Below are 23,495 nucleotides of genomic sequence, written 5' to 3'. Positions count from 1 at the left end.
CAGCGCTGAGGTCATGTCTTCTATTCACACCATGACCCTAACGTGCTGAGTTTGTATGTTCTCCCCGTGCTTGTGTGGGTTTCCTCCAAGTACTCCGGTTTCGTCCCACAATCCAAAAATATACTGGTAGGTAAATTGGCTCCCAACAAAATGAACCCTAGACTGTCTGTTTGCGTGTACATGTGGTAGGGAATATAGATTGTAAACTCCACTGGGGCAGGGACTGATGTGAATGTTCATATATTCTGTAAAGCACTGTGGAATATGTGTGCACTATATATATAACTGGTAATAAATAATAAATAAATAATGTGGTGCTTTGGTACCAATTATAATGCACTGCAAAACAAAATTCTTCAACTTTGCAAATGAGGCCCAAAGAGCGTAGGTGGAAAGGGTAAGTTCATACGCCTTGTGAAGAGGTCAGAGCAAGAAAGTAGTGGTGTACTCACCATAAAATAACAATATTATATAAACTGTTGCTGTAACCTATTAGTAACAAGTGCAGGTATGTTCATAGGAGAAAAAAACAAATAACAGCATTGCTATAGTAATATGTTTCTTAGTAATATGAAATCTACCAAGTCGCTCAGTATATTAATGATATATACCTGCACTGGCTCATACAGAAAAAAATAGCAGCAGTAAATTACACGCAGCATGACAAAAAATGACATTTATTGCATTTCCTTCTCGGAGACAGGACTTTCAGATATAACATCTATTAAGTTCCGTGTCAGACACGTCAAACATATCACCCCTGATTCCACTCCACTCTTAAATTGGCTACATGTTGTTTAATCCTGTAGCCAGTCTTCAGACATTATGTAATACAACTGATAATGTGTGTGATCTCATGTGATGCATGACTGCACTGCAATTAGATATCCTGATATATTTAGGGTCTTAATGGCTCTTTTCTAATTTGGAAGACAGTCCTCTAATGGGATTCAGGCTGTTCGCTTTTACTCTGCCTCACATAATGACATTGTTGGCTTGCAGGCAAAAAGCTGCGGTTTCCAGTAACCCTCACAAGATAGGATGGATGAGGAGGACTTTGTTAATGCCGTTTCCAGCCCTGCAGCATTTCATTGTAGTTCAGAAAGCTTATTTGATACAAGTCTGTTTTAACAGCGCCTATTTGTTGTAATTATCAAAAGTGTATGGAAAACGCATAGAAAGCTACAATGCTGCCTTGGGGAAGACTGTATTCTTATAACGTATTTGTATCTACAATCAAAATCCCCAATGTCTGTGTTTTCCATTAATGGTGAAGTGCTGAGGAAATCTTCCTTTTCACACTTCATTATTCAGACATTCTAACATTTTAGGAAAGGTTACATTGTGAATGCATTGTTCCTACAGCAGATACAAGGCTTATATACCATCTTCAAATTAAAGGGTAAAAAACAGAGATGTTAAATTAAGCTGGGTAAAGTAAAAAAATTGATGATAGCTAAGTCACCATACACAAAAGTTAACATTTAGGGGGTTATTCTGATTCACTCAGAAAGGCACAATCACTCTCTAATGGACAAAACCAAATCCACTGCAGGTGGGGCTGATGTATCTTGTGCAGAGAGAGTTAAATTTGGGTGGAGGGTGTACTTTACACTGATATCTATAATGCAGTGTAAAAATAAAGCAGCCAGTATTTACCCTGCATAGAAACAATACTGTAAATCACTGAAATCTAACTCTCTCTGCACATGTTACATCAGCCCCACGTGCAGTGCAGCATGGTTTTGTCCATTAGAGAGTGATTGTGCCTTTCCGAGTGAACCAGAATAACCTCCTTAGGGAGACATTTTTTTCAAAGTGAAGAGAGAGGCAATACTTACCAATGTGGCAATGTTTGAAAAAATGACAGAAGCTGATTGGTTAATACATTATCTCTCTACTTTATTTCTCTCTGAACTTTAATAATTCTCCTTTTAGATTTCCCTTTGTACATATTTGTACAAAAGGATAAATATTTTAGTTTACAATTAACTTATATTTTATACTGGGTTTTTTTTAAAACATTTTTGTTAATTCCATTCAGCAGCTCAGAATCATGGAATGCCCATTAGAAAGCGATTTGCAGTAAAGACCATAATCATTCAATCTGTAGATAATGCTAATGCTGTTCAGTCACTGTACTAATACAGTATTAGGAATGAAGGTACATAATGAGGCTATACCCCAAAATTACTGATGCTCAAGCTACTTCTATTTGTAAACAGAAATGTGGAGTACACACATAATCTTTGTTTACTTATGGCTTTCTTACCAAAACTATGACTTACGCAGTAAAGTATTTGTATATATACCTATTATTTAGATTTAAACATTGTTTTCTGAAATTAGAATATAAAGAACAGAATGAACCTATAATTGTATATTTCATATAAAAGAATACATTTAATTACACATCTGTTGCTGGGCTGTATATTTCATTAAAAGGAATATGTTATGTGCTGAAAATACATATGCAGATGTAAATCATGTTAATAATATTCTACCGTATTCATTACAAAATTCTTTTACTCACACACAAAGCCATAAACCAAACTACCAAAATACATCTCTTATCTTAAAATATCTTCCAACCGACCTCTTCGCTCCTCACAAGATCTGCGTCTCTCATCCACACTCATTACTCGCTAACATTCCCGATTGCAGGAGTTCTGTCTGGCTGCACCCACTCTGTGGAATGCTCTCCCATGCACAATAAGACTCTCCTTGTGTCTCCAAACCTACAAGCGTTCCCTGAAAACTCAACTCTTCAGGCAAGCTTACCAAATTCCAGAACCAGCCACCTAACCTTCATATACCATTCCTATCTAATCACATCCCCACTGTAGACCACATATATCCACTCTCTTTCTTTTTCACATTTTTCATCCTACTGACCCATGGCCAAACTTCTGGGTCACCGTATCATACAACACACCAGGAACCTTTGCATTCTGGTGGAACTAATGCCTATTTCCCTATAGATTGTAAGCTTGCGAGCAGGGCCCTCATACATTTGACTGTCTGTAAATACCCAGTTTGTTGTATAACTGTCTCCTACTGTAAAGCGCAATGGAATATGCTGCACTATATAATAAACTGTTAATAAATTAATAATAATAAATATACTGTACAACTGAAACTTTGGCAGCTCACTATATGTAATAGATTGGTAAACATACTTTTAGGATGGCTGTTTTTGAACAAAGACCAGTAAGACCGCTCTACTTCATAGTTGGGACAGCATAAAATGCCTATCATAATGGGTCATCCTCTGAGTTTCTGGTCCCTACAGGAGCAATGTATACATCCAGATGTCCCAGAAACTACGTCCCCACACAGGAGGCTTCAGAAGGGATCAAATCAAGAAATAGACACATGTAGGACCATATTAAGCCTTGATGGGGCACGGGCACTTAAGACAGGGGGGGTCAGTGGGAAGGGGGAATGTATCTTAGATCGTGCATACCTCCCAACATGACCCTTTCCAGGATGGACAAAATGCTTTCTACCTGGACTTCCCTCTTATTTTATGATTGGTGTCACCTGTGTTGAACTATTCAATTGATAAGAAAGGCTTTTCATCACAGGTGAATCCTACTGTATATTAAGATGGAAGACCAGTTAGAGAACATGTTGTCCTTCTTGGAATGGGTCATGGTGGTAGGTATGGATTGTTTATATAAAATTTAAACCAATGGTGTGTATGCTATTTAAACTAATATTTTAATAATATCTGGGTACTGTGTATAGCTTCACCTAATTCAGAGAAAACTATTTTATAAAGTTGTCTTGTAGTTGAAATATAAGAATAGAAGCAGCCTTTGTACTAGTTACACAATGGGACAGGACTCAGGAGGACTCTGTGTGTGTGTGTGTGTGTGTGTTTGTGTTTCTCTTTAGATACAAACACTCTCATTAGATAAGTGGTTACACTTGACTAGTTGCTGGGCTGTGACCTGGGGTCTTTAGGCAGAAAGTGTCTGGTTTAAGGTAGATCTTTCCACAGACGGGACAGTGATGACTGGTTTGGTGGTATCTGTAGCTAAAAAAATATCATTAATGGCGCTTGACTCCGTGTGATGTATTGTGATGAGTTGTAATCATAGGGGAGAAAAGACAATGTGTCAGTTCATTCAGAAATTCAATGAATCAGTGGGGTATACAGGGAAGAGAGATGATAGCGTACCAAACTCACAAATGAATTAATGAGATCCGGTGTATCAAGGTATCTTTTTAAGGGTCACCTTTCCCTCATCTCTCTCCCCAAGATACCTTGAAACACGGGATCTCACTTATTCATTTGTGAGTTTGGTACGCTATAATCTCTCTCCCCTGTATACCCCACTAATCCATTGACTTTCTGAATGAACTGACACGGAGTCAAGCGCCATCAATGATATTTTTTAGCTACAGATTTCTACAAAAGGAGGTCTTCCAGTGATCCTCCATTAAAGTTGATGCTGCAAGGACTTCAGGGCTGCGCCTTGGGACATTCTGCTTTTTCTGTTTTTCTGATGGTTTGGTGGGATGTTCAGGATATGTGCTGTTCCAGTAATAATAGGCTGGGAAACTGTAATGAGCACAGGTCCGGTAGTTCAGGATTGCTAGAGTGGCTGCAGTGGCAAAGTAACAGGATTGCCAGAGAGACTGCAGCACCAGCTTTACAGGAATGCTTGCTGTGCCAGTAATGGAATGCAGTGAAGCTGGAAGTGGCGAAGAGGCAGGATTGCCGGAGAGACTGCAGTACCAGCTATACAGAAAGGTGTGCTATGCTGGTAATGCATACCTCCCAACAGCCCCGAATTTAGCGGGACAGTCCCGATTATCAAGACCTGTCCCGCTGTTCCTCCCGCGGCCGGCAGTGTCCCGTGGTGAGGGGGGGCTGTTGGGAGTCCCCCCTGTCGGCTGCTAAACAGCGGGGAATAAACGCAGGGGGCTGGGGGCAGGGCTAGAGGCTCACAGAGCCTCTGGGTCATGCCCCCATAGCGGCAAAATGGGGGCGTGGCCTCTCGGGAGAGCTCCGCATATAGGCCACGCCCCAAAATTAGGCCACGCCCCAAAAAATTTGGGCGCGCCTAGGGCGCGCATCGACAGTGTCCTGCATCCTACTCGGGCAAAGTTGGGAGGTATGGTAATGGTATGCTGTTAAACTGGGATGAGTGCAGAGTCATAATTTCTGGAATGCTGGGAAGGCTGCAATGGTAGAGAGGCCGAATAGCTGAAGAGCCTGAAGTACCAGCTATACTAGATATCTGGAATGAATGCTGTACCAGTAATGAAATTGCGATAAACTGTTACCAGAAAACAGAAGGATACTTGGGAGGAATCCCAGGACAGCTACATAGGATAGCCTCTGGAGCCAGGGAGTTCAATGGATGGAAACTGCACTTTCTCTAAATATCCAAACAGGAGAAACACAGGAACTCTCTGATGGTCAGAAGACAACAGACAACAAAGCACTGGGGATGTATCCCAGGCTACCAGCAGATTGGTGCTGAAAGGCACATGACAGTAACCAGGCTGTGGATTGGGAGTTGAACGGTCAGCTGGCCGAGACTGTTATGGTGCTGTCCATGGCTGGAATAGGTGGGATCTCCGGCAGCTGCAGAGGCTGCAGCCTCTGAGATTACACAGACTGGCACCGCAGTTAGGCAGCTGGCGCAGGATGCCCGATGGAACCGGATGTGTCGCTGTGTGCAGCACAGATAGGTAAGCAACTGGCTTGGCAAGGGTGTGAACCTCCATTTTGTGGCAGCCCTGCTCAAATTCTGGCTGCCTGGTTATGTTGCTGCACTAGAGGGAGAGCTATTGATGTCAATGTGTTCTAGAAAGGTGCTTCCCTTAATTTGGCTATGGGCACATGGCAGTAACTGAGCTTCATCCTTATTTAATTGCATAGATACAGTAAAATAATCAGTTATGTGCAATGTATGGCTGGTGGTTTTGTAACTATACAATAAATATACATTTCCAGCACTGTAAATTAGAATCAAACTGCTACCACTAAGTTTAGAAATATGTGGGTGCAAATTTGGGTGCAAATAAAATGTAAATAAAATATATTTCCCTGTTTTACCAATAGTAAAATCTTGTAATGCATGAAAGTTGTACATGAAGTCTAAAAAGCCATGTCTTACATACAGATGTAGCCACGCTCACCATTGTTGCGCCGATCATCATGTGCGACTCCCATGGCGATTGGCGACTGGCGCAAAGGCCTTAGTTTCGGCAGCATAGAAATGCATTCGCTATATCTCAGCATGGCCATTCTGCACAGCAGGTGAAAATTTGGCACATCAAACAAGTATCGTTGCGGCCCGGATCGCCGCAACTATAAGATTGGCAATATCTGTAGTAAGAATCATTACTTGATGCTTCCTAAGAATCAATGTTTGTTTCATTAGTATGATTTGCTACTCTTATATATTATATATTGTCACATAAAGCAGTTATTCATATTAATGCTTTATTTTTCCAAAGATTTAAAATGTTTAATTTAGTCCTTTTGAAAAATATTGTATGCCCAGAATGTAGCTGCAAAAGGCGTTGGACTTACTTGTAGCCAAGCTGCCGACATACAACAGACGCATCCTTATCGGTCCATCCATCATCACAGATTGTGCCCCACTGGCCATTGAGATAAATCTCCACACGCCCTTCTTTCTTTGTTTCACCATCCATCAACCTCAGAGGAGGACCTGGAAGAACATCCATAGTGAGAAAAAGACAAAGGGACGCATACAGGATAAATGTGTGGAAGGTATGAAACAAAAGAGCTATTTAAAATGCAAATATATTTTTTTCTTTAAACATTATATTCATCTTTTAGCGAAAAAATAACAGTTCTTAGTGTTAATCTTTTACTCAATAGGACACTATTCATGAATAATGCAATGCAGTAGTTCTACTGTTCTTTATATATGAAGTTGTTAAGCTGTGAAGCACATTTAAAGACTTACATTATAGATGTAAATATATAAAATAAAACCTGGAAATATGTTAAACTAAATAAGAAGATATCTACTGTACTGTACAGTGCTCATTCAAGATGCCTAGTTGACAATATCTTTGCTATCCTAGTTCATGGCCAAAGGGTCAAACCAAGTTAGGGGCTTTGTATTATTTTTAACATCATTGCGGTGCCCCTTAGCAAGGGCGTAACTACCATAGGTGCAAGGGGTGCAGCTGCTATGGGGCCCAAAGCTAAAGGGCTGTCTAAGTAATATGTTTTACATACATTTATTACCATCAGTTGCTAAATAAGGGGCCCTTACAAACTTTTGCTATGGGGCCTACGAATATCTAGGTATGCCTCTGCCCCTTAGCACATCTTTCAGTGGCCCTTGGGATGTTGAGCACCTATTAACTGGTCTCAATTGGAGCATGTTCTCTATCCATGATGTTTTAGATGTCAAACTGGGCATCATCTAATTTCTTATTTATATTAGGGCTCTTTTTAGCTTTTTATTATCCAAAAGAGCCCAAGTCATCGCTACTGTATAACTGTAGGCAACGTATTTGAACTGATTTATTCGCTAATCTTTTGCACATTGTTGTTCAGTATTTTCTTCCCTTTATCAAGTTGTGTTGTTTCATTCCAACTTTTTGATGGTGTTTCACTGGGCTCTTTGCATTGATGAATTGGTAGTACCCTTGAAGTTGCTTCATACCCTTTTCGTGCAGGATACATCATTCAAAGACTGGCTCACTTGGTTAAGGTGGTGGGTGTCCTTGTGCCCTTTCTATGATGAAAGGATTTGTTTGGTTTTGTACATGAAGTACCATACCGTCCTTCTGCAGGATTTCAAGCTAGTCCATGACGATGACATCCTGATCACAAGTAATGTGCCAATTTTGAAGATCAATTTTTCATTTTCAATGGTGTACCTGTGCTCTCAGAGTACAGTGCCCACACTTGGGGCCATTACTGTACATTTGCTGTGTTGACAGGATTTTCAGTGTCTGAGATTAAAGTGCAGTTCCAACTGCACTGGAAATCTGTTTCTTATAATTACTACATATACATATGTTTCCTAAATAATTATGTTCGGTACTTCTGTACTTTCATGGCGCCAGCATGGCGCCGCGCGTCAGAGTCCCCTTGCGGGGCTCGCTTCGCTCGCCCACGCTGCGGGCTCGGTGGCTCGCTACGCTCGCCACGCTAATTAAAATCAACTCCATGCCAACATGGATAGTGGAGGTATGAACTATCCATGTTGGCATGGCGTTAACTTAGTTTATTTTACTTAGTTAGTGGCGAGCGTAACCCGGAAGTACGCGCGGCGCCATGCTGGCGCCGTGAAAGTAAAGAAGTACCTTATGTTCTCTATTTTCCATGGCAATGCAGCCTGATTGCAAGTTTTTCAAGTTTTCACCTTGGCCATTATTCTTTTACTTTGCTTTTACAGGCAGGAAATTGAATTTCAGGACCATTTGGCTTGTAGGCTATTACTTTATTTTTCTGATCTCTGAACCTTCTTTTTTTATAAAAAGGTGTTCTTCAATAGGTGGTGGATTTTCATGGTATGTACTGAGATTTCCTTATGCTTTGTCCTTTGTGCTGGGCTACCCTATTTGGGCCTCATATCATTTCATTATGGATTTAGGAGGAATACCAGACAATAAGGCTTAACCTTTGGAATTCCAATGGATATGGAGACAATTGTTAAATTTTTGCCAGATTGTTGTTGGTATTTTATCATTCTTGGTGTTCCTGTTCTAGCTAAGGTGTGGTTTGCATTGGGAAGACCCATACGAATATTAATTCTGTTTTAGTACACATCATTACCTACTTTGGTGGCTTAGTTGTTAAATACCCTTTAATTTCAAGATTTCAATCTATTTAGGAGAGAAGATAATCCACCTTACATACAGTATGAAGGGGTCTTTTTGTTTTTGAATATCATTTTGGAGATTTTAATGGGTTTAGTGTAGTTACGATATGGTGGCAGGCCTAGTTCTAGAAACTTGCATGATGGGAAAGAATAGCAGTACCATGGCCATCTTTCGGCATTCAATATACTGGGTAACCTACTGGGGTCAGAGGCACTACTCTGCTGTACTCTGATGGACTAATATAAATGTTAGATATTTGCCAAATAATTGGCCCTTGCAAGTCGTTGTTGAGATCATCCTTTGCTAAGATGCTGTCACACCAGGGGTCTGAGTCGACGAGACAGAGACCTCTGGTGGGGACCTGGACCGGGTTCCTGAACCGGGGAGGTTGGAGAGGACCCTTGCGCATGGAATGCGCGACAGTGCACCCGGAGCCAATGAGTAGTCAAGAGTAAAATACAACCGAGTTTATTTAGCAGATGGTTGTAATATGACAGGCAGTAAAGTATGCAGGAATGGTGATACAGTCTATGCAGATAGCAATACTTTACAGATGACTGATGAAATGTATCGATGGTGGAACATCGGATCCGGAGTATCGGATGTGGAACTGTGGGTCCGGAATGACGGACGGAAGCTTGACAGCTGGAGATCCGGAGTATCGGATTTTACAGGCGATGATGGAACATCGATGGTGGGTGATGCTGGAGCATCGGAAGGACCAGAGTCCCGGAGCTAGGCTTGATCGCTGGGCTGAAGAGGCAGGATCACAGGCAATGGAATAACCTGGACTTCACAGGAGATGGAACAACCTGGAACACACTGCAGCATAGGAGACAACACCAGCAGGAAATACACTTGCACGGAGACAAGGACAGCTGACCATACACTGGAGACAACTGAAGCACTAGCAAAGGTTCTGAGAGCTCCCAGCATACTTATACCCACTGAGTGGCCAGGATTGGCCGGGCAGGTATGACTGGGAGATCAGAACCCTCAGGATTGGACAGAGCAAACATGTGACTGGGAAGAACATGGCAGCCCCCATGTCTGCTATGGCGGGAAAGTATGTTTGTGCACGCCATGCTGGATACTGGGAGCAATGGCGGCGGACAGACGGATTGCCGTGCACTGGATACTGTCACTGGGAGACAGGAGAGCGGTGCGCCGCGCAGCTGCGGACTCAGCAGCGCTGAGAGGACTGGAGGATGGCAGCAATGATGGCGCACGGCAGACAGGACGCCGGCAGGGATGACACTTGGACCGCAAGCTGAACCTGCGGAGGCACTTAGCCGGTAAGAAAGTCTGTCTGACAGCTCGGATCGTGACAGATGCCAGTTGGCCATTCTATCCTCAGATACTATGGTGGTATTCAATGCGGGATTCCGACTGTCGGATTGTCCTAACAGTCAGAATCCAGGGCCGGTTTCATCTGATCCAACAGTAGCTCGACAGTCGGAATTCAATGTTCTGACTGTTGAGTGTGATAAAGTGTGTGGATCCTTCGAAAATGGCAGCAGATTGATGAAAAACGGCCGTGAATTCGACAATCCACGGCCGCTTCCAACAAAACAGATCCGACTTCTGGCACCCTTCAATGCCGTCGTTAATGGCAGCATTGAATAGGTGAGTGCTGATATTTCCCCTGTCGGGATATATCATCACAGATTGAATACACCCCTATGTATTTTATAAATAAATAAATAAAACATGACCATTTTACATGCTACACACTAGTATTGTGTCTAAAGTTGGTTAAGGTTGTTGAGTATATTTGACTCTGCCACTAGGGCGTTTTTGGCTCAGGCATTGTTAAGGAAAATAAACTTACAGTATAATGTCTGAACTCATACGAAAATCATCAATATAGAAGCAATATATGTGTGAAATACGACCATGTCACAGATTCATTACTTTGGGATGATCTGGCATGATCCATGTAACAATATATAACAGTGATGTGTTGGTTTGGTCAGTGCAGATGGTGCATATCTTTACAGACAGTTTGCATATTTTGGTTCCTATTATTATCATTTTGGGGTTACAAACAGTAGACTTAAGCCAACTTTATTATCATAACTCACGCTTAATCATTGCCCTTGTTATTCCCTGAGAAAGGAAAACCAATTACACTGTGGCCAAACCCATGGTAATATGTACTTGAAGTGCATGAAACATCTGCAATTGCTATCTATAGAGGAGATGTGCTGCTGGCGTCGTATTTCATTTAGAGAAGCCAGCTGCAGGGTCTGTATGATATGAATCCATCTCAGTCCATCAAATCAACACAGCTGCTTTTGAAGGGGAACAGACCTACTTATCTATATAATGAAAAAGTAATCATATACTGTAATAAGAAGTAATTATATCTTGAATAAATCAAGTATTATTTATGTACATTTAACATATTATACATTTAACATTAATAAATGTCAAATGAGGGTGTGATTTTAGAATACCTATGATAACATACATACAGTATTTAATAAAAGAATAAATATTTATAGAGCTGTTTCTATGATTACTATATAGACAAGGTCCCATTTGGTGGCAGTTTTGGAGCTTGTTATACTTGACGTAATTGGAGGATACGATAAATCGCCATTCAGGCAAGAAATTGGCAGCCTACAAATCTCTTGGGTCTGATGACTGAGTGTCAATCATTCCTCATTCCTGGACCAGCTGTCCTATACTATGCCTTCATTCACTACTTTAATAGAACATCTTTTATTAAACTACTCATCCTCGGATTTACGGCTTGTTTCACAACATGATTGTGAAATTTTTAATACTACTGTCTTCTAATTTTGCTTGTAATTAGATGTACATGTATTGATGTTCTATGTCAGTCAGCAAAGAATAGTGCTGGAAAATGCACAGCAATTAAAAGTATAGGAAAAAATATATTTAAACAAAATTTGGTTAAACTATACCACTGCTTCGCAATTTTGTTTTCTACATATTTTAGCCAATAAGCATACTATACTGTGACGCCTCTCAGTAATGTCTTTCACCAATGTTTTATCATCCAACCTGCATATCCATGCAAAAACTTAAAGCAGTGCATCCTGGGATAGAAAGAGTAAATATGTTTTCCTACAGAATTCAGTGAGGGCATGTTCACATAGATGTGGCCTATGGGATGTATTGGATATTGGCAACCATGGTGTGTAGCTCTAAGTTCTTTCAATTAACATCAGGATCTACTATTGTTTCCTCAGGATACGGTCATTAGGTCGACAAGAATTGGGTCGTCATGCAGAAAAACCCCATGTCGACATTTTGACTGTCGACCTTGCCCATGTTGACCTAATGCTTGTGTCGACCTAATGACATGCCGATCTACACCCATGTCGACCTAGACCCATGCCGACATAATGGTGTTGACTCAATGCATGACATGCATTGCATGTCGACCTAACTGCTGGAGACCTCATGATCCATACCCGTTTCCTCATGATTTTAAAGTATAATAATGCTAATAAATAGGGTCCCAAATGCTCACAGAACTAAGGTTAAACTATTCTACGGCAAGGAAAATCTAGCCATTAACACACTAAAGTACGCCACGGGTCTATATGCCGTACTCTTTGCTTACATCTTTACTGTTAAAAAGTGGATGCTGTATGTACTAATTTCTGCAATATTTCAAATTACAGCAATTAGCTTGGTCCCCCTGTACGATGGGGGACCAAGCTACGATGTCATTTGGGGCACAATGTCATTTCATGAATCAGAACAGTTGAACCAGAATGTGCAAGTTCATTATTATTTATCTTGGTGTAAGATGCATATGAATTAGAATGATCTGCTAGTAAGCCATAGGGCACAGTAAAAGGAATTTGATGGCCAGAGATAATTTTTGAAGGTACTCTTTACCTAGAAGGGCGCCCATCGCGGTGATCGCGGGCATCGCGGGCAGTACATTAACGGCCGCGACGCGATGCCCGCGATCACCGCGATTTCCCATAGGGGTCAATGTTAAATTTAGTGGTGACCGCGATTTTACATTCAATGCTTCAATGGCCGCGATTTGGACATAGTAATCAATGTTAAATGGGCTACAGAGCCCAAATAGGCACAATTAACCCTTAAATGTCCCCCCAAATTTTTAACGCCACCCCACGATCCACGCCAACCCGAAGTGTGGCGAGCGCAGCGAGCCCGCGAGGGGCGGCGGTACGCGTCCTCCGACCTTTTCATGCCCTACTATCCACGTCGGCGTGGAGTTGAGAATAGAATAGTGAGGCCCGAAGCGTGGCGATCGCAGCGAGCCCCGCGAGGGGACGCGGATACCTTCACAGTTATACGCGTCCCCTCGCGGGCTTCACAGGTGTCCGTGGCGACGCGGACACCTGTGAAGTCCGCGAAGGGACGCGTTTACCTGTGAAGGTATCCGCGTCCCCTCGCGGGGCTCGCTGCGCTCGCCACGCTTTGGGCCTCGGTGGCTCGCTGCGCTCGCCACACTATTCTATTCTCAACTCCACGCCGACGTGGATAGTAGGGCATGAAAAGGTCGGAGGACGCGTACCGCCGCCCCTCGCGGGCCCGCTGCGCTCGCCACGCTTCGGGTTGACGTGGATCGTGGGGTGGCGTTAAAAAATTGGGGGGACATTTAAGGGTTAATTGTGCCTATTTGGGCTCTGTAGCCCATTTAACATTGATTCCTATGTCCAAATCTCGGGCATTGAGGCATTTTACATTAAAATCGCGGTCAATCAGCCTTTTTAACATTGTTCCCTATGGGAAAATCGCGGTCATCGCGGGCACCCGATTTTTATGTACCCGCGATTTACCCATGATGCCCGCGATGACCGCGATTTTTTACCCCCGACGCCCGCGATTCCAATTGCGGGCGCCGTTCTAGGTAAAGAGTACCTTTTTGAATGATAATTTTTGAAACGGTCTGTGCTTGCTGCTGCAAATTTGGGCTTCCTACTGAGACACCCATCATCGACAGCTCTAATTTTCCGATGAGCGCAAATAAATCACAGAAGTGATCAGATATCTACACGCATAACCCTCTGAGGCACTTATGTATTATATAGCTTCCCTTCTGGACTTGTAACTTGTTGGGACTGCTATGCTATTACTGATGCCTGTCCCTGTGTTTCCCTCCTATATACCTAATAGATTGTAAGCTTGCAACAGGGCCCTCTAACCACCAAGTCTGTCTGTTACCCAGTTTGTTTTATCACTGTCTACTATTGTAAAGCGCAACGGAATCTGCTGCGCTATATAAGAAACTGCAAATAAATAAATAAATAAATATCTGCTGCACCATCGGACATTAGAACAACCTTATGGTTGCTGAGAATGTTCACTGGTTCAGGACTGCTGATGCAGTCCCCAACCTCTCACATTCCCACCAATGACAGTCATTGCCCAGGAACATAGGGTGTGAATCATATTTCAGTGCATGCATAAAACATTTAAGGGTATTCAATCTGGGATCGACCGTCTGTCGAGTGTCGGAAAGTCAGTGGATCAGCAAAAACGGCCACGGTTTGTTGAAAAACGTACGTGAATTCGACAATCCGCACACACACTTTATAAAGTAAAAAATTAATTAACAGATAACTTTTATTGCTATCTGTTTTTGCATGTACTGTACAGTAAAATGAATCCATGCTGGTTCATGTGTTGTACTTATGTGGTCAGGAACATGGGATCAGTTAAGCTTTTTTCCATGGTACGTGGGAGGATAAAGTAACAAAATTAATCTTCTTGTCAGTTTCTGAGGCAAAATTACCTTTTTCCTTGTTATTACATCATCACACAGAGGATGTGTGTGTGCGTTGTATTCTTACAATGTATCTTATCTAATTACTTTTTTTGTTACTAATTTATTACATTCTTTCACAATGTTTCTGAATATAGTCACTTATAAACAGCTTTACATTGGTAATTAGGGCTGTACAATTCATTAATTTTGTGAAGTTCTCATTAATTTTAAATAAAATTCCATTAGAGTAAAACATGTTTGTTTTTCTACTGCATACATTTAATTACTACTGGTGTAAAGAGTATTATTGTTAGAGCTTTCTATGCCTTGTTCTCTTTGTGCCTCATTCTTTTTCTACTGATGCTGAAGCAATATCACGGTGACGGCCAAGAAATTGGTGCTACTTTAAATTACATTTTACAGTGCAAAATGGCAGCCAGCCAACAACACAATGAATGTAACATTAAAATGTCAACTTTAATATTCCCAGGCTCACCAGAAACTGTAATATGTAACGATTTATAATCACCCAGCCCCAGATGGTAAGAGAGAAATAATTCAGGATCCTAACATTTTTTTTTTTTTTTATTGGAATCTCATGCAGTAGAAAAGGGGTTCTAAACAATTTTTAGTTAGGACCAATATTATGTCTGTGACAGTAACACAGCTTTGCAATGCATAAGTTTAGTATTTCTTTAACCCCTCTAGACTCCCTGACCCAGGGCAAAACTACAGTATTTTGCATGCAACTTGATATGGGGCTCAGCCACTTATAGACCAGTTGGCCCAGTAAGCAACCCCACTTCAGTGTGCTTTTTTTTCTCCATTCTCTTTTAGCAACAGTCTGCCAGCGGAAGCAGGCCAGAGGAGAAGTGTGTGTGGGGGGGGGGGGGGTCTTGGGAACTGCACGTCTCAGCTCAGAGTGCATGACACTCCATTCTATGGACACTCATCAGGACCAAGATCTGGCCGCAAGCTGCAACAGCTGGGCCCAACATTTGTCACTGGGTCAGTGGTGGAGTGGCCATAGGATGATCCAGTGAGTAGTTGCACATGAGCCCGTGCTCCCGGCATTTCTGTCTTGCACTCAAACAGAGCTGCTGGATGGTTGGCTGTTGACCAAGGCTCCCTGAGCTACCATTTATGTTGTGCATACATATTTCGCAGCGCTTTACAGAGAATATTTGAACATTCACATCAGACTGCATCTTACTGTTACCGACGCTAAGTACTCTTCACATAGACAGACACGGATGTAACCTTGTTTGTCCTGCCCTGGACCTTCTGCACCATTGCCACTCTCGACTCTGGGATACAGGCAGTGTAACAGCTGGATTTGTCCTGAAGACCAGTGCAAGGAGTGCTGCTCTGGGGTTAACTGTACAAGCTGTCACCAGGACAGTGATGATGGGGTCCTGTACAAGCTGTCATTGGGTGCAGGGGGTGGGAGGTGGAAGGGGTTTGTGGAAGTCTGTGCAAGCTGTCACCAGGTCTCAAGAAGTGTGGGGTTACTGTCTGTGCAAATAGTCACTGTTTTTGGGAGATGATGGCAGTGGCTGTCTGTGCAAGCTATCCACTTGTCTATGGAGTTTGTAACAGGGTCACTGGGTCAGTGGTGGAGGAAGGTGAGGTCTGTGCAAGCTGTCATTGGGTATGGGGGGGGGGGGGGGTTCACAAGGAAAGTTGGAGTATGTTATTTTTCTTTTCATTTTCAATGTAAGCGCTAGGCATACCCAGGGCCATAACAAGGCATTTCTGTATATCTGTTGTAATTACTTTCAATTATAGCTTCCATACTCTTTGAAACCTGGGCTGGCTTCTACTCACTGCCTGTTTCCTTTCCCCACCTCTTCTGTACCTGATACCTTTAGTATATAACATTCATGAACTTTATTATTCAGTCACACTGTCCATTACTACATTTCAAAATGCTTATATGATAAGGATTTTAGAGGGTTTGGACTTAGCGACCTCTGACATGCTGGCCGTGGCCTTCAGCCTGGGCTCCTGAGTATAGGTGCTGGTGGCACTAATAATGCCCTGATTACACTGGCAGAGACCAGGGACTGGTAGAAGATGGTTTTTAACTGTGACTGAACAGCAAAATGGTAACTGACTGATTAGAACTCGGATGGAAATAACTCAAAGGAAGAGTGCTTAGTAACAATGCTATTAAGAACTGCATAACGGAGGAGGAGGACGAGGCGGCTAATACACATGTGTATGGTTGCTCAGGGACTCACCATTCATACTGCCTATGCGCATGTAACAAAGGTAACACAACTGGCATGTAGGAAATAATGCTTGTGGTGTGGGATGTAGACTTTGGCTTTAGGCTGCCCAGCTGGTGCTGTAGCACAATGTACATAAAGTAATGGTACCATCAGTAAGTTACCTTGGCACAGCCACCTGGCAGTCACCTTAAGAACTTTACGCCAAACAGTACATTGGTACAGGTGATAGCTGTCAAGTATGGAATAAATTAGGCCTTAATTTTATTACCCTGCTGTTACCCCCCCCCCCCCTCCAGTCCTTGCACCCCAGACTGCAGCCTAATTAGCCTATTGGTTAATCAGGCATTGGCTTTACAGCGCAAAACAAGGGTAACAATGGATATTAGTGGAATGTGTGCATAAATAGGTAAGTCTTAAATCTATTTTGAAGGATTCTAGAGTGGAGTCCTCTCGAACTATGCAGGGAAGAAAGTTCCATAGAATTGAAGCCACAAAGCTGAAGGCCTCACATGAATTCAGGGAGTTTCTTGGTACTGTTAATAGACCTTCACCTGCAGATCGCAGTAATCAAGCAGGGCACTATAGAAGCAGAAGCTGCTTCAGGTACCTTGGGTCCTGGTCAAAGTGAGCAAACCAATCTTGAAAATTGTCCCAGTATCTTACAGGCAGCCAGTGGTTTCAGCCTGGCCGCTGCATTTTGTATTATCTGCAAGTGGTGCAGTTCTTTTGCTGGAAGACCCGGATAGAAGGTATTGCAGTAGTCTTATCGAGATGATACAAATGCATGCATGACTTTAGGCAGACCTGAAGAGATTAAGTGCTTGATTCCCTCTCTTCAGATGAAAAAACGCGGTCCTGACAGTCATTTACCCAATGTCGGGATCCTGACTGTCAAAACATCGACAGACAGGTGCCCGACTGCCACCTGCTATTTTCCCCTCGTGGGGGTCCACGACACCATAGAGGGAGAATAGAATAGGTGGCTCGTGTAGTGAGCCACTGTGCCCGCAGCGTGGCGAGCGCAGCGAGCCCGCAAGGGGCTTTGTTGCGCTCACCATGCTGTCTGAGTCCGGGCAGTCGGGATCCCGACGTCGGGCTAATGACTGTCAGGATCCCGACTGTCGGAACCCTATATCACACCCTAGCTAAACAACCATTTCTGGTTGTTCTTGGGTTCTTAGTCCCCGGAGCAAAGGACAGGTACAGTTGTGTATTATCTGCATAGCAGTGGTAGACCAGGCCATGACGTCTAATTATTGTACCCCATGGTTGCATGTATGCTGTAAAAAGCATGGGAAATTGAATAGAACACCATGGGGTCACAACAACCAATAAGAGTCTACTTCTTATTTATTTAGCACCTTCTAGAATAAAATAGATATAATCTGATTGGTTGCCCATAGCAAAATCCCATTTTCAATAGAACTCTCATCTTAGTAAATAAACCCCTAATAGTCCAGAAGAAACTCTCTATGATCTGCTGGTGAGAAATGATTTTAACCAGTTAAGGACTGTGCCATCCAGTCCACAAATATTCTTTGGGCACACAAACATAATTCCATGGTCCACTGTGCCAAATGCTGAAGGAATCATACTGAACAGTCTCCTATGTCTTTTGCTATCAGAAGATCATTCAGCACACATACCATATGTCTTCTCCATAATCCTGACTGGAATGGATCATACATATTATGGGTTGACAAGTGGGTTTGCATTTGAGTTATAGCCACTTTCTCAATAACCTTTCTTAGAAAAGGATGGTTTTATATGGGTCTGTAGTTAATTATGCAGTCAGAGTCCAAATTGATGTGGTCTGACAATTGTTTCCTTTAATGGTTCAGCAAAAATGCCTGGTATCAGTGAAGAGTGGTGAATGTTCAAATGGTGATGGCTTTCATTTTGGTTTTGTTTGTTACATTTTATTACTTTATACTTTACTGTTATCTCTGCTGAGGTAAATGAGTTCCTAATAAATCAAAATCCCCATGTTGTGAGATGTTGAATGGGAAATTAAGGAATGACAACTGAAACCTTTTTCAAGAAACTGTGCACTGTACATAAATATATTAAATATGCCATTGTTTCATTGACATACCTATGGTAGGCCTGTGCAGGTCAGTGTCTGGATGACAAGTTATGTGAACATCCTCCTGGTGACTGCAGTCATGCTTGCCCCAGTCTTGCTTTGTGCAATGAATGAGAACGGACTCCCTGCCGCTGCAGGAAACATCATCCAACCAGATGACAGCACTGCTCTCCTCAAAATCATTTTCCAGAGAGATCTTTCCATACCTAAGAAAGTAAATGTACAGGAAAGTTTGAGCTAAAACACTATTAAGATACTAATTGTAAATTTTTACACCACATTATTTTACTTGTATAAACATGTGTGGTCAGGGTAACAATAAGGGGTTAATTTACTAATATGGGAGTTCTATTGAACATGGGATGTTACTATAGGCAACCAATCATTTCCTACAGATGGAGCCGCTGTCATGCTTGCGCCCCCCCCCCCCCTGACAGCCGCCACGCCCCGCAACCTGTCGGAAGAGGGCGCATACGCACGAAATGTTCGCGCCCCATTCCGACGGAGCTCCCCGTCGGTCCCCGTCGCCTCGCCGATGGACCTAAAAAATAATAGACAGAATCTGATTGGTTGCTATGGGCGATATCACTGCTGTTCCCTTTTTGAAGCTCTAGTATATACGTATACCCCTTTGATGGTCAGATCTGGCTGCATGTTGTTCTATTCTCACATGCTTTGTAGTATTGTAATAAAAATGATGAGAAAATGATCACACCTAATCACACAGCACGGGTCCGGCACGCTATTAATTATCACAGTAAAAATATTTCATTTATGCAGAGCCTCCACATTATGGGGGTTATTCTGGTTGATTCGCAAGGCTGCGAATTTGTAGCCTTGCAAATCCACCAAACCCCTCCTGGCGAATGAACCCCCCCCCCCCCCCCCCCCCCGCCCCTCCTCTCACAGTGCGGAAGATGTGGAAGGTACACAAGTATAAAAGTGACTTTTAAGTTACTTACATATGCATGCACGCTGGCACGGATTTGGGCGGGCAGCTGACATCCGGTGATGTCAGCTGCCAGACCCCCGCTCCTGCGTCACCGCCTCATTACCATGAGAATGCTAAGCGTTCTCATGGTAACACCAATGGAATGCTGGGCCCGGCGCCCCGCTCCCCCCCCTTCTCCGCACACTGACATGGGTGCTTGTACCCGGCGAAACGAAAGTTAGTCTGCACACCATCGAAACACACCATCGGTCCTCCATGCCAATGCACAGCAGACTGAATGGACTTGAATAACCCCCTATATACAGTAGATTATTTTGGATAGGCCACTTTAATACAGACATATTGAAAATTCCCATATGTCTACAGGGTATTCCTAGCAATTCACCAGTAATGAATTTCATTTTCAAAGGAGAAATGAAAACAAATGTATGTGATGTAGACACATGAACACATTCTCACACACACAGGTCTATACATCGAAAAGACACGATACACAGAGAAGAAGCAGATGTCAGCCTTGTAATGACCTTACAGTATGTAGATGAATAGCAGCAGTGATTGTGGGTGGTGTTGTTCTATATAATACATGTGTTCTAAGAGCTCTACAGTCAGGACCATTCCTCATGTTTTACATTCTGTTTTACACCAGTATCATTCTCCTCGCCATGCACTGGTATTTTGTGTTACAATACATGTTGTATTGTCAGTCCCCAGAGCAATAAATATTTGAGTGAAGATGATATTTTAATGAGACAACAGTATCCAGAAGAACATTTGCTACAGTTTTTAACCCATTAACTTTGCTTTTAAAACAGAACAGATGTTATTGATATATTATCTTCTAACAATCCATCTCCATTTTTACATTTCTATGTCGATCATAAATCAGCTTCTTTACCACCCTGAAATATAAAAACTGGCCTAAAGTATTTCTTGAGTAATCCAACAATTGTCAGAATTCCCAAACTAACAGCACTGACAATATATACACCTCTTTGCCATCTAAAAAGTTCTTCTGCTCCACTAATGTAACCTCATTCAAAAAGCAAAAGAGCAACCTTAGAACTACGTGCACATTCTAAGGGAAGTGGGCGGGCAGCTGACATCTGGTAATGTCAGCTGTCAGCACCCCCGCACCCGTGTCATCGTGTGGGCATTCCCATATGCTAATGGCCACCCCCTGCCCTCCCCGCCCTCCACTCGCAAGGATGGGTGTGTGCACCCAGCGAATAGTTTGTTTGCCGTGGCTGCACGCACCCAGCACATGCACATGTGCAGAGATGCTCAAAGAGAAAACATCGTCCCGGTGTGAATACAGTGGGCCCAATTTGGATTTGGAAGCAATGCAGGAAAAACAAGGACTTTGGGTCTAGAACAAACCATTTTGCTATGCCAGGGAAAGAACAACATTTTTATGTTTGCGCAGAGTAAACGCTGGCTGCTTTTGCATGTAACCCACAGATGTTACACAGCTTGATTTTTACACTGCAATTTATATTTAGACACACCCTACCCAAATCTAATCTCTCTGCACATTTTACACCTGCCCCACCAGAAACGCAACATGGTTTTGCCCACATGTGTGATTATTTGCTTTGCTTGCACATCTGATGATAGTGAAGGAGCAACCAACCACCAGATATAAAGTGGTTGAGTCATTAAGTTTCATGTTAAGTGTTCTCTTTCCAACTTAATCCAAATACATTAGTAGAAACCTAACTGCCACTGTTTCCTTGCTTGTGTTTTTTTATATTTGTTGACAAACATGATTTATGATACACAAGAATATCACACATGACAAAAGAATATCCTTACTTAAATCCAAGTTGGCGGCACACAACTTGTGTGTTCAGGTCTGTCCACCCATCATCACATACTGTTCCCCACTGTGACTTGTGGAATACTTCCAGACGTCCTTCATGGCTGCCTTTACCACTTGCTAGTCTAATGGAACCATCTGTAGGAATAAATATATCAAACACATCTCTTTAGAATAACAGACCCAGGGGGATATTTATTACAGTGCAAGATTATAGATCAGATTCTACGTATTTATCTAGAACCTTCTAGAATAAAATAGCTAGATTCTGGTTGGGGAATATCCCCACTTCTATAATAATGCCATACTTTTAGTAAATATACCCAGTAGTATTTGTAGACAACCCAAGGTTGTCGAGGTGGTTGTGCTGAGAATACATTATTAAGTAAAATAAAAGTTTTTTTTACAGTTTGAAAGGAAGAGATGGGTATGACTTGATGATGTCATTTGCTGCACATCGATGATGAAAGCCATAAAGTCCAATTAGAGATAACCAATGGGAATGGGACTTTATGTCATCCAGTGAACTGGATAAGGCATACCGTATCATAAAGCTGATTTCATCAGCATGCCCCTGTCCAATCAGCATTCGCCTGTACACCTTCCAGGCATGTATAGCAAATAGGTCATTTGCCACGAAGACATTGTTAAGGCTCATAGATTTAGTGTATAATCTGTCCATTAACTTTAAAAATGTAAATACATCAAAAGTGCAATATGTACTATCCACTACATATGAAAATTGACATATGACCATATCTGAAATAACCTGCTAATATCCACAACTGTAAATGAAAATACAATAATATGTGAACCCCAGCTGTAACTAAAGTTATCTGCACCATTACATAAAGTTTACTTTTGTACCAAATAAATTGTTTATTTCACACTTTCATAAATTTTAGTACCTTCCATTATGCATAGGGGGGTAATACATAGGCGTACTTTATGCTAGAGCATGATAATGACAGTTAGAACCCTAACATTTGTGGCATGTGATGAATAAATGTAAAGCTTGACAATGGGGATTGTCATCAGTGGGTTACGCATCATTAGTCACCATCGATGGTACCATCGGTGGGTAGCCTGGATGGGTTGAAACCATCTACAAGGGAACCACTGATAGTTTCACCCACCAATGGTCACCGCTGCTTTCCAATTCAGTAAGCTAAAAAAAAGCTTTTTAAAAAATATATTCTTTGCTTGTGCATCATTGATGGAGGGAAACCATCTGGTTCTCAACCATCGATGGCAAAAATATTCATTTGTCATAGGCCATCAATAATTTTGGATCATCGATGGTTGGTAGTCATCCCTTCTTGAAAATTCCGATGGCCAGGTAACTTTGGTGTCTTAAATATTTGAGCAATAAATAGCCTACATAAAATTGCTTATGCCAAGAGTCATTAGACTTAGGGTTACATTTACTAATGCTTCTAAAAATGAAAAGAGGTGGTGTTGCCCATAGCAACCAAAACGATCTGTGTGTAATTTCTCTATTGCATACTACAAAATGATAGACTCTGATTGGTTGCTATGGGCAACATCACCTCTATTCATAAACCCACATATCACAAAACATCATCCAAATAAATAAGGAACAGCTTACCCAACTCATTATTGTTACATGCATTACTGAACAACAACTGGAAGAAGTGACACACAGGTTTAGTCACAGGGGTTGAGATCATGTGGGCTACAGCATGTTAGTTGATAAGCATTAGGTTGACACCATTAGGTCGACATGGGTCAAGGTCGACCTGGTTCTAGGTCGACAGGACATAAGGTCAACACAAGCATTAGGTCGACATGGGGTTTTTCACTGTTTTTTTTTACCCGAATGT

The 23,495-nt window shown here is 42.2% G+C and overlaps 1 protein-coding gene across 5 annotated transcripts in view; it reads right to left on the bottom strand.

The window, feature by feature from the left end:
• The window catches only part of PRSS12 (serine protease 12), a 164,596-nt gene that overhangs the window by 48,101 nt on the left and 93,000 nt on the right, over positions 1-23,495 (bottom strand). For all 5 annotated transcript variants that reach the window (XM_083174465.1, XM_083174466.1, XM_083174464.1 and 2 more), the window contains 3 exons: positions 21,648-21,789; positions 18,890-19,086; positions 6,557-6,698 (listed from right to left, as the gene is read on the bottom strand). In XM_083174465.1, coding sequence (XP_083030591.1) covers positions 6,557-6,698; positions 18,890-19,086; positions 21,648-21,789 — 481 coding nt within the window. The remainder of the gene's footprint in view (positions 1-6,556; positions 6,699-18,889; positions 19,087-21,647; positions 21,790-23,495) is intronic.

The sequence above is a fragment of the Crinia signifera genome, chromosome 1 (assembly GCF_055691185.1).
Source record: "Crinia signifera chromosome 1, ASM5569118v1, whole genome shotgun sequence".
Classification (NCBI taxonomy): Eukaryota; Metazoa; Chordata; class Amphibia; order Anura; family Myobatrachidae; genus Crinia; species Crinia signifera.
This window is presented reverse-complemented; position numbering and strand designations above follow the sequence as displayed.